This window comes from Kogia breviceps, chromosome 2 (genome assembly GCF_026419965.1).
Source record: "Kogia breviceps isolate mKogBre1 chromosome 2, mKogBre1 haplotype 1, whole genome shotgun sequence".
Taxonomy (NCBI): Eukaryota; Metazoa; Chordata; class Mammalia; order Artiodactyla; family Physeteridae; genus Kogia; species Kogia breviceps.
This window is the reverse complement of record NC_081311.1, coordinates 31,013,478-31,025,957: the sequence shown is the minus strand read 5'-3', so window position 1 is coordinate 31,025,957 and position 12,480 is coordinate 31,013,478. Positions and strand designations below refer to the sequence as shown.

General features: G+C 52.0%; 1 protein-coding gene across 1 annotated transcript in view; it reads right to left on the bottom strand.

Moving 5' to 3' along the window:
* Positions 1 to 4,365, bottom strand: part of SLIT1 (slit guidance ligand 1) — a 175,708-nt gene extending 171,343 nt beyond the window's left edge. The window contains exon 1 of the mRNA XM_059054686.2: positions 3,777 to 4,365. Coding sequence (XP_058910669.1) covers positions 3,777 to 3,973 — 197 coding nt within the window. The 5' untranslated portion in view covers positions 3,974 to 4,365. The remainder of the gene's footprint in view (positions 1 to 3,776) is intronic.
* Positions 4,366 to 12,480: the final 8,115 nt, after the last annotated feature.

The window sequence follows — 12,480 nt, the reverse complement described above, 5'->3', positions numbered from 1 at the left end:
GAGTTATAGAATATATGATCATAAAGTTGCTGGGCCTCACAGGCTGCCAGAGAAACTGCCCAGAAGACAAAAGGCGAACGAATTCACAGCTGAGGTCTATAAAAATTTCACAGCCTCGGAAGAAGCCACTGTTTCAGGCTCTGATACTGCACGACACCCATATTGATTAGAGAGAGCATATGCCACAGTTATTTTGAGCCTGCCCAAGGCCTCTTTTCAGGATGTTCTTTTCCTCTTCAAATGGCTCTTTCGCGGCTTGCCTGTTGAAAAGGCAGGCTCCCTTTGCTTTCTCCAGCCTTTCCCAATCCAAGAAGTTTTGCACACAGCAAAGGTCAGACCTGATGACTTACCCCTGGATCTGAACGCTGAAGTCTCTAAAGGAAAAATCCAGATAGAGAAAGGCCTTCCTGACCCTTCCCAACCTTCCCGGTCTCAAATCCCATCACATCCCACTGCACAACATGTTTCAGCCCCGGGGCAAAGCTGGTCCGTTCTCCCAGCAGGCCAGCCACACTCACATCTTCAAGCTTTTTGCTCCTGCATGCACTGTCTGGGCTGCCTGCCCTGTCTACTTGGCAAAATCCAACCCAACCACTGTTGAGTCCCAAAGTACCTTCATAAAATGGTCCATCCTCTGGAAGCTCCTTCACCCCAGAAATGGGCTTCTAATCCCAAAGCTTCCTCCCCACAGCCCCATTACACTGCCAGAGCTTACAGTTAGGTGCCCCTGCCCGGTCCTCTCAACTATACATCCCTTGAGGGCAGGGACTTGCTCACTCCCAGCTGGAGCCTCAGCACCCAGGGCAGTTACGGGCTCTACAAACACTTGCTGAATTAAGTAACAAGACTCTTCTCCTGATCCTATTATAATAATGGCTCTCACTTAGCAAGCATCATAATGTACCAAGGACTTCCCATACATTATCTTCAGTCCTCACAAGAACCAGAGACCTTATGTATCAGCAGCCTCATTTTCCTGATAGAAAGCAACTAAGGCTCAGAGAAGTTAAGTCACTTGCCCAAGGTCACACAGCAAATAATTGACTTTATACCAGGAAATTTCACTTCCATCTCACTCTGATTGCAAAAGAGCTCAAGAGTTCATCAAAGTCAAAACAGACACTACCCTCAAAACTAAAGGTGGAGAGAGAGCAAGAAATAAAATGACTTCAAAATTCAGAACCAAAAGCAGAGGAGAGGGGCTAAAATTCTCAGACCTAGGCCGCTACCAGGGTAACAGCTGTAGGAGAAATGCCCCGAGGACAAGGCAAAGGAACAGAGATGAGGTCCAGAGGGAACAGGTATGGAGGGTGACCCTGCAGCCTCAGGGGTCCTTTAGACAGATTTCTGACCCTCTGTCCCTCTCCAGGGCCACACAGGATCCCCAAGGAATCTCTGTTTGTTCCAACCTCTCCCCATGCAGTGCCACAACACACACACACACACACACACACACACACACACACACACACACACACACACACACACACACACTGATTCCCATCTAGATTGCATCTAGATTGCAAATTCCCTGAAACCTCCACGGGAATTTTTCAGTCTCAGCCAAGAAGAGTCTGGGGCAAATGTGCTAATTGCTGACCTTGGTATGGAGTTTGATCCAGGAGACAGTTCTTCCCAGGGTCACTGCCCCTGACCAGCTGAGAGTCTTGAAAATGTTTTCAAAAGTTCTCGAAATCTGTATGCCTTTCCTGAGAGCCACTGCAGGGACTCAGGAATGTGAGAAGGAGAAGACAGATTTCAAAGGGGCCAGCAGCCTCCTCCAAAGTCCAGTTCAAAAATCACCCGAGGGCTTCCCTGGTGGCGCAGTGGTTGAGAGTCCGCCTGCCGATGCAGGGGACACGGGTTCGTGCCCTGGTCCGGGAAGATCCCACATGCCGTGGAGCAACTAAGCCCGTGAGCCATGGCTGCTAAGCCTGCGCGTCCGGAGCCTGTGCTCCGCAACGGGAGAGGCCACAGCAGTGAGAGGCCCGCATACCGCAAAAAAAAAAAAAAAAAAAAATCACCCGAGAGGGGCTTCCCTGGTGGCGCAGTGGTTGAGACTCCGCCTGCCGATGCAGGGCACACGGGTTTGTGCCCCGGTCCGGGAAGATCCCCCATGCCGCAGAGCAACTAGGGCCGTGAGCCATGGCCGCTGAGCCTGCGTTTCCGGACCCTGCGTTTCCAGACCCTGCGCTCCGCAACGGAAGAGGCCACAACAGTGAGAGGCCCGCGTACCGCAAAAAGAAAAAACAAAAACAAACAAACAAAACACAAAGTATGTAGGACAGAGGCCCGCGTACCGCAAAAAAAAATAAATAAATAATCATAATCCCCCGAGGCAGCCACCTCTGCAAGCAGCACAAAGGGCCTTCATGAGGAACTTCCCTAGCGGCACAGTGGTTAAGAATCCGCCTGCCAATGCAGGGGACACGGGTTCAAGCCCTGGTCCAGGAATATCCTATATGCCGCGGAGCAGCTAAGCCCGTGTGCCACAACTACTGAGCCTGCGCTCTAGAATCTGTGAGCCACAACTAGCAAAGCCCATGCGCCTAGAGCCCATGTTCCTCAACAAGAGAAGCCACCACAATGAGAAGCCCTGCACCGCAACGAAGAGTAGCCCCCGCTCTCCGTAACTAGAGAAACCCCGCATGCAGCAACAAAAACCCAATGCAGCCAAAAAATAAATTAATAAATAATAAAAATTTTTAAATAAAAACATAAAAGGCCCTGCATGAGACCAAAAATCTACACACACAGCCCATGTACATGGGCTCTCCCAGGCTCACACTACTGAGGTGACACCACAGATACCAGGAATTCACGCAGACACACATTCCGCAAGAGGATCTGGGAAAACAAATTATATATGTCTATAAACACACACACATGCTAATCCCACCCCCCCACACACACACACACACATTCTACAAAGCTTGGTGAGTCTAGAAAGGGCCAAGTTTTCTCAAGAATTTAGAAGTGAGCAACAACAAGGTAAGAGAAATGATGGTTTTTATGACTTATCATGGTCAATATCTTTAACCTCGTATCTCCCACTCCAAGCTCCTGACCACTCAGCATTATTCATGGGCTCCTTGTCCAGGTCATATCTACCCCTCTCTGGGTGCTGAATGTAACATACCCCAAGGCTCAAACCCAAATCCCTCAGGTCCACTGTCTGCCTGGGTTGGGGATGGCTGGATGTGCAGTGGGGGACAAATGCCTCACATCTGGAAGGAAAAAATTCTTAAGGCTCTGGGGCAAACAATGGGGAGAAAGGGGGAGACTAGGAACTTCAACTCCATCCCATCCTGCTACCCATGACCAGCCGACAAGCCCTCAGAGCCCAAATGCACACCTCCTACTCAGAACACAGCCCGATGTGCCCAAACGGAGACATGGTGCCTGGGGAGTGTGAGCTTCCCTCCTGGGTGCCAGGAAGCTTTCTGGCACCAATTCTCAGGCACCCTGGAGAAATAAAGTGCTGGCACAGTGGGAAGGCCTGCCGTGCTGAGCGCAGGGTGCAGGTGTCAGGATGGGAGCTGGCAGCCCCACGAGGGCCCTTTGAATCCCAAAAAAGGGAAACATTGGCGCTCCTGGCTCCTGGCTCCTGGCTCCTGGCTCCTGGCTCGGGAAGGACCCTGGCAAGCACTGACTCATTTATTGGCTGCAGAGCCCAGGCCCCTATGGTCCTGCCCCCACCTTTAGCCCTGAATTGCATCGGGGTGGGAGGGCAACCTCGAGGTTCCCCGCGGGCTGCGAATGGGGGCCATACTCACAGGCGCTCCGTGTTCCGTGGAATGTTCTTGGGGACGGCCTGCAGCCCCGTGCCGTGGCAGTCCACCGTGGTGCCGGTGCAGGTGCAGAGGGCGGGGCACGCCGTGGCACCCAGGCGCCACGCGGCTGCCCACAGCAGCAGCCAGAGCTCGGGCCGGACAAGCCCCGCCGAGGGCCCCCTCCAGGCCGTCAGCGCCATGGTGCCCTCACCGCGTCCCGCTTGCGTGCCAGACGGCGGCAGCCGCTTACCATCCCCGTCCGGGATGGCCTCCAGGTGCAGTCCCGGGGCAGAGCCACCGAAGAGACCGCGGGTTTGTACGCTGCGCCCTTGCGGGCTGGGTGGCACCTTGCTCCTCCAAGCGACGGCGCCTGTGCGCGGACGAAGGGAGGGCGCCTTGGGTGGAGGGCGCTCGGCTCTTCTCCGGTTTCTCGCGGGATGCGTCTCCCTCCCTCTCTCCAGCTCCCAACTGACTGCTGCGAGGAGGAAAATGGGCAGGCCCCGCGCGCGCACGCACCCCGCGCGCACACACACACACACACACACACACACACACCACTCACACTCACACCCGCACGCTCGCTCCCACCCAGCAGTCATCCATCAATCGAAAAGCACACAACCAGAGCCAGACTCCTCCCCCCCTCCCCGCCCCCGCCTCCCGAAGACCACTCGGCTGCCGCCGCTAGCGGCGTACACTTTCAAAGGTGGAACCTCCGAGAGCGGGCAGGGGCTGCGGGGGGAGGGGATCCCACAGTTGGACCCGTCCGGTCGCGACCCTCTCCAGCTCTCCCTACACACACACACACACACACATACACACACACACACACACACACACACACACAGCGAGGATGTGCACGCTTAGACGCACGCACCCGGCTCCCGCAGTCCCAGCTGCTGGTCCAGAGAGCGGGAGGGGATCTGATTTTGCTGCCTGGACACCTTCCCCAGGCCACAGACACGCTCTCCCCGACGGCTGAAACAGTTCTAGGGCCCCACCAGACTTGCTTTTTCAATTCTTGGTGAAAGGAAGCCCCGAGCCCCAGGTGACCTCTCCAAGCCACCTCCTTCACTTAGCTTGGGACCTTGAGGGTGGAACAAGAGCACTGGGCGGAGGGGGCTGGGGGGTTGGCGGTGCACCAAAGCCCTCGGCCAAGCAAGCCTCCCCCGCTCCCTCAACGCAGTCTCTGACAAGATGGCAGTAACCCCACTTCTCCAAGGGGAGTGCGGAAGTTAACTCCCCCCAGAGTGATAGTGACCCTGATTTGAACAGTTGCACAGCCGGGAGATGTTATTTCTGCCCATGGGGCTACCCTGGCTTCCCAGAATATCAGTGGGGTTTGGAAATCCAGCAGATACCTTAGTGCGCTCACACCAGGGTTCCTCCAGTTGTGACAGGTGAAAACAGATGAAAACGAATATTCAGTCCTGTCATGAAAGGACCACTGAGAAGGCCTGGAAAGGGCTTGAAGAGAAGCACCACAGGCCACCCACATCAGACCCTGGGCTTTCACAGTCCTCTAGGCAGGCACTTTGCTCACTGTAAGACAGATGTGGTCATGGGTGTGAACAGGAAATCCAGGTGGAGAGAGGATTGACCTCAACCCAGAAAAGATAAGGACCTCCCCCAAATCAAGGAGAGCTGTGGTTTGTTGGTACCATAGTACCCATACATTGTTTGTCCATCATTCGGGGCCGCTGATTTAAGGCTGCTTAGAGCCCAGCAAGAAGAGTAGTTGAACAGGTCGAGAAGCACTTCGAAGTCAGAAAGAGAAAAACAAATACTGTATGCTAATGCATATATGGAAACTAAAAAAGCGGTACTGATGAGTCTAGTGGCAGGGCAGGAATAAAGATGCAGATGTAGAGAACGGACTCGAGGACACGGGGAGGGGGAAGGGTAAGCTGGGATGAAGTGAGAGAGTAGCACTGACATATACACAGTACCAAATGTGAAATGGATGGCTAGTGGAAGCTGCTGCATAGCACAGGGAGATCAGCTCGATCTCTTCTTTGTGACCACCTGGGGGGGGAGGGAGGCGCAAGAGGGAGGGGATATGGGGATATATGGATACATATGGCTGTTCACTTTGTTGTACAGTAGAAACTGACACAACATTGTGAAGCAATTATACTCCAATAAAGATGTGAAAAAAATAAAAAGTTTTGGGAAGATGGAAAAAAAAAAAAAGCAGCACTTCCCCTCACAGGTGGTGGCTACCTGGGTTTCTGCTTGGGAAAAACCAGAAAGAAAAGGTGGCTGGTCCAGGAGGTGCCAGGGGCAGGCACAGCACAGTACAGTCTGTCAGAGCTGGTGGTGTGGTACTGAAAGACCCCACAAGATTAAAGCTTCCGCACCCACCAGGTACCAAAAGCCTCAGGGGTTTTCTTCATTTTTCTTTTCCATCTTGATGAAAAATTTGCAGTATCTCTACTGTCATAAACAGATAGAACCGGGGCCAGTACGTCATAACTAATGTGGCTGATTGTATGGGCTTCTGACAGTTCTTTTCAAAGTTTTCACAGACTTATCCATGACCTCTAATGAGGGCCGTGGGTCCTGGAGCACCAATTCAATGACAGTTCAGGGGAGCAGGCTTTCTCAGGGGTCCCTGTGCGGTGTGATCTTAGGGAACCTTTCCACATGTCAAGCCAGAGCTGCCCGCCGTCTACAAGGGCCTCCTCTCCCCTCTCCTTCACTAATTCCTTCTCGTTCTCTTCCTCCACAGGGTGCTCAGCCCCTTTCCTCTCCCCAGCCCTCCCCAGCTGCCTCAGGCAGACTTAAGTCCTCATTCCTCTGAGCCTGCTGCTTTGTTTATCCCCTCTTAGCTGGAGCTCTGTTTACACATGTGGCTCCTTCCCTGACCCTCCTCCGGGGGCAGAGCCTTCCCCCACTCCGCACCCCTCACGGCTGCCTCATCTCCTCGCTTTGGCACTTAACCCAGCACCTGGCGCTTAGTAGGCCTGTCACAGACGGCACTCAGACTGTCAAAGACATCTGGTCTCCAAGCTTCTGCTCCAGCGGTGCCTGCCTGGCCCCATGACCTCAGAGGGCTCCTCGGAAGCCAGGACCCATGTGGGGAGGACAAGAGTGTTGATTAATGGGCAACATGCCCTGGGGGCTTCAGACTGGCAGGGTGGAGGAGTGTGGCAAGAGGGGTGGAAGCAGACCGGGGGGTGGGGGGGGCGGGGGTGCTGCAAGTGGCTCCTGAGAGCCAGCCGCTGCCCTAGAAGCTTCCAGACTAGGATGGACGGTGAGTCCCAAGCAGGCCTTGAGCCAAATTGTCACCGCCTGGCAAGGCCTGGCCTTTCCTTTAAAGGGGAGAAGGAAGGAGGGCTCCTCAGACCCAGGACAAAGATTCCCCCTGCCAGCCCATCATGGGAGGCCCTGCCCCAGCAGCCGGGCAGCTCCCCAACTTGGCTCCCGTCCCCAGTTCCTGCATCCCAGAACCTGGCCATCTCCCGACCGGGGGAAGCAGATCACCGTGAATGAACGCAGCTCACTAAGGTTCCCAGCACATTTCCTCCTTAAACAGCCGCCTGGCCAGCAGCACCCCTCCCGTCCCACCCCCCTTGCTTTTTCAGCTTCCTCTCGCATGCCCCTCCCTCTGTCGGATCTCCCTACCCCCTGCCTACAGCCGGGCCACCTGCTCCCTCTGCACGGGTGGGGAAGAGGCAGGCCTGTCACACTGCTTCCACCAGGAAGGCCCCTCCAAGCCCCGCTCTGCCCACTGGCCACCAGCAGGGCAACCCACCAGGGGAAACTTGGGGCTGGGTCTCCCCAACTCAGGGGTGTGAGCCTCCTCTGCATCCCCTCAGCGTCACATGCTCGGGACTTGAGGGGCCCCTCCTGCCTGTGACTCAGGGAGAAAATGCCCTCCTTCCAGCTTTCTGCACCACCAGCCCCTCTGGAGCGCAAGAAGGTGGAGAACCTGGGTGAGGCTCACCTTGGTTTGGATTTCCAAACTACACAAGGCAAGAATGAGACAGAATGCCTGCTATTTGAGCATTCATTGAACACCATTTATTGAGTACCTATGTACTATGTACATTGTACTGGGACTCAGCAATTCAACAGGGAATACGAATGGCCCTGGCCCACAGTGAGCTGACGGTCCAGCAGGGGAACAGAAAGAAAACCCCACTCAGCATGATAAGTTTGGTAACAGGGAATGTGGAATTGAAGAGAAGCCAGAGTGTAGGACACGGGGTAAGGCTGGAAGACTTCCTGGAAGAAGAGGCAGTTGGGCTTAGTCTTGAAGGCTAAATAGGCATTGGCGGGCAGCAAAGAGGAAGAAAGGCTTTCTGGCCAAAGAGAACTGCGAGAGGTAAGGCACACAAACAGCAGCAGCATCCTCAGTGGCTGAGTTGCAGCAAGTTCTGTAAGGCTGGTGCACGGCAGGGGGTTCAGGTGGGAAGTGCTGGCAGAGTTCAGAGAGCTGATGCGGGCACATCCCAGAGGCCCTGGTGCAGCCATTCTCTGGTTTATTGGGCTTTCAGAATCTCCTGGCCTGTCCCTGTGCCCAAGCACCTGCCTATATATGTGTGTGCTTGGAATGCACTATCCCTCAAATGAGAGACAGTGGCTTCCAGGGAGGGGACTGGGTAGTGGTAGGGGGATAGTTTCAGCACATGTCATTGTTGTTGTTGTTTTCCTACTGTTTGGATTTGTTTACCTGTGTAGTATGACCTAACCCCCCATTACCACCTATACATTGTTTTAATCCCCAGGGATGCTTATTATAAATGCCTATTCCTAGGACCCACCCAAGACTTTAATCAGAATCTTCACTGTTAGCAAACTGGAGGGTGAGGCAGTATGATTTTGATGCAGGTGGTTGCAGAAACCATGCTCGAAGAATCAAGGCCTAGTGTGCTGAGTTAATGAGTTTGAACTTGGACCTGAAAACTCTGGGGAGCCATTGAAGGAAGGGGCCTGGCAGGAACAAAGGGTCTGAGGCCTGCCTGCCTCCCTCCTCCTCTCCAGCTTCCACGCGCTTTTAGTGAGGATGAGAAACATCAAAGAGGAAGATAGCCGCAGGGGAATGGAGAGGGACAACTGGAGCCAGGTGACACTGGTTACACTAGCTTCAATCGCAAGATGCCAGAGCTGGAAAGAGATTGATAAATGATCAAATCCAAACACCACTGACCAGCTGGTGGCCCAGAGGCAACCAGCCTAACCTCACAAAGGAGTTGCAGGGGTGAGCCGCGAATGAGGCTGGATCTTGCTATGCTACGCCCACACCTGGGTAGACACCAGCATCCACTCCATCCTGGGCTCACCTCCTGACCCTGCCACTCTCACAGGGACTGAGGAAGCAGGAGTCCCTGGAAGGTCATAGCAGCAGAACTCAGGATATTTTAGCTTTCATCTCTAACCCCCTTGATGTACTCAAGTTTGAAGGAGGCTGGACCACTTGAGGCTGTCAGTGACAAAGCCTGAAGCTGGGACACACTCCTAGACTTAAGATCAGTGGCCTTTATAGAAGCCACCATATGCATCCAGGACAACTCTGGCAGATGAGAAGCGCTGAGAGCAAGAGAGAAGCAAAGCGGGGAGGGGAAGAGAGAAGAGGAGAGATGAAAGGGAGAAAGCAGGGTGAGAGTCTGTGAAGGCAGCAATTTGCTCACTCATTCATCAAACATTGATTGCTTCCCAACTGTGAGCTAGGCTTCGGGAATATAAGAGATTTTCGCTTGGGATTCATTGGGCTTCTTGTATCTGGTTCATAGTTTTTATCAAATGTGAAAAGTTTTTAGCCATTGTTTCTTCGAAAGTTTTTAATGTTCCCCTCCTCTCTTTTCTCTCCTTTGGGGACCCCACTGACACACATATTAGGCCACTTGAAGTTGTCCAGTAGCTCACTGATGCTATGGTCATTTTTTTTTAGCCTCATTTTTCTCTGTGTTTCATCTTGGTGAGTTTCCATTGCTGTGTTTTCACATTCATTATCTTTTCTCTGGCACTGACTAACCTGCTGTTAATCCCATCTAGTACAATTTTTATCCGTGACATTGTGGTCTTCCTCTCTAGAAGATCTATTTGGGTCTTTCTTTTATCATCCATGTATCTTCTCATGTTTCCCTCTACCTTCTCGAACATATGGAATACAGTCATAATAGCTATATCTGTGAATTCTATTATCGGTATAATTTCTGGGTCAGTTTTGATTGATTGCTTTTTCTCTTCATTTTGGGCCATATTTTCCTACTACTGTGTATCCTGGGAATTGTAGACTGAATGCCAGACACTGTGGATTTTACCTTGTAGGGTGCTGGGTAGTCTTGTATTTTTAAAAAATAGCGTTGGGCTTTTTTCCAGAACAGAGTCAAGTTACTTGGAAACAATCTGATCTTTTGAGGCTTGCTTTGAAGCTTCTGAAGGCAAGACCAGAGTAGTCTTTAGTCTGGGGCTGATTTCCCCACTACTGAGGCAACACTCTCTGAATACTCTACCCAATGCCCTGTGAATCTGGCGGCTTTCTACTCTGGCTGGCGTGAACACCAACTCTGTGGGAGCTCCAAGGATGGTTCTGCACTGGGGGTGGGATGGGGCACCACAGGGAAGAACCATGCAGAAATCCCTGGTCGCGCTCTCTCTCTCTCTCTCTCTCTGTGCAGCCATTTCCTCTCCCATCTCCCCTGAGAACTCTAGCCCCTTCGGCCTCCCAAACTCTCCCCTTAGACTCTGCCAGGTTCCACCTGGGTGCCCCTCTTGCTCTGTGGCCTGGAAAGTGTGTTCTTTTCAAAAACACCCAAAACTCGTAAGAGTTTTAGGTTAGGGAAAAGGTCTGTCTAGAGAAAATTCCTTCGACAAACACTGTATAATTAATTTTGTAGGACTGCCTTCTCTCCTTTTTCCTCAGCTCCTTCTGCAAATGATGATTTCTGGGTCTGCCTAGCAATGTAACCGACACAAAGTCCAGATATTCTTCTAGCTTTCCTTGTCTTCTCATAGACCGTGGGTGGGGTCTTCTAATCTCAAATGTAGTTATCCTTCTCAAACTGAACAAAAACCTAAGTTCAGCAGCTCATAGCCTAAAAACATTAAATGCATTTCATTGTAAATCTAATTTCTTTTTTAAAAAACAAAATGGTAACATCATTAGAATTATAGGTGATTTTTAACCTCTTCTTTTTTTTTTTTTTTTTTTTTTTTTTTTGCGGTATGCGGGCCTCTCACTGTTGTGGCCTCTCCCATTGCGGAGCACAGGCTCCGGACGCGCAGGCCTAGCGGCCATGGCTCACGGGCTTAGTTGCTCCGCGGCATGTGGGATCTTCCCGGACCAGGGCACGAACCCGTGTCTCCTGCATCTGCAGGCGGATTCTCAACCACTGCGCCACCAGGGAAGCCCTAACCTCTTCTTTTATACTCTTCTCTATTTCCCACATTTTCTACAATAAACAGCCTATAACCAAAATATTTAAACATTATTTTATAAATAAAAATGTAATTACTAAATCTGTAATTATTGCCTGAATAAAATTACCATTAAGTTTAATATACCAAGTCTAATGATTTTATGAGCAAATAAATGCTAAATAACACATTTTACATTCCTGCACTGACAGAGCTGCTATAGATCTGCAGAGGGTGCTTAAAAAATAAGCGATGTCTTGTATGAAATATCTAGAACAGGCAAATTCATAGAAACAGACAGCAGACTAGAGGTTACCAGGGGCCAGAGGGAGAGGGCACAGGAAGTTACTGCTTACTGGGCAGAGTTTCCGTTTGGAGGGCTGAAAAGTTTTGGAAATAGTGGTGATAGTTGCACAGCATTATGGGTATAATTAATACCACTGAATTGTACACTTTAAAAAATAGTTAAAATGGCATTTTTTTAAAATTTTATATATTTACCACAACAAAAAATAATAAGTGATGGCTCCGTTAAGGCAGAAGATGTGGCCCAGAATGCCCTGTCCTCCCGCTGGTCCTTGTCTCCTGCTGCCCAGAATGGGCCCAATAAAGGATAAAAACAACAGGGATCACTAACAGGGACTGCCACCCAGAGATTAAATAGCTTGCTCGCCATGGATCACCCACAGGGTAGGGGACTTGGACTTGAACGCAGGCAATCTGACTCCAGATGTCACACCTTTAACCACTGCTCTACACTCCACCACGACAGCACTATCTGCTGTAGATTTCCCACATGCCATGAATCATCAGCAGGTAACCCTGCAAGGGAGGTGCTGTTATTCCTACGTACAGACAGAATCCGAGCCTTAAAGCGAGCCGCTTGCTGGGTTATCCTGCTGGGTGCGGGAGCGGGGGCAAAGCTGCATTCTCAGCCCCCGGCCGGCCGGTGGGTGGGCATGCGTCTGCAACGGCCAGACGACGGTGTAAAGGACCCGTTGCGAGGGGAAACAACTTGCGCGGTATTTAAACTGTGAGGGACTAGGGGAGGGGGAGTAGGAAAGGCTTGAAGGGGTTTTCAGGGAGGGCAGGATAATTTTTTAAACTGATTGTTAGGCTGCTTTGCGCTTCTGCCAAGCCAGTTTGTGTCCTTGGAGGGTCTCTCAGCGTCTTCAGTGAACATTCATCAGCTGGCCTGGGCTGGCCGGGGCAGCAGCCGGGCACCTAGGGTCCTGGGAGGGCTCAGAGACACTTACCCCCTTTGGGCCCTGCCTGGCGGGAAGCATATGGGGCGCTGCCGTGGGTTCCCAGGGCAGAGAGAAGGGCGAGGGAGGCGGGACGT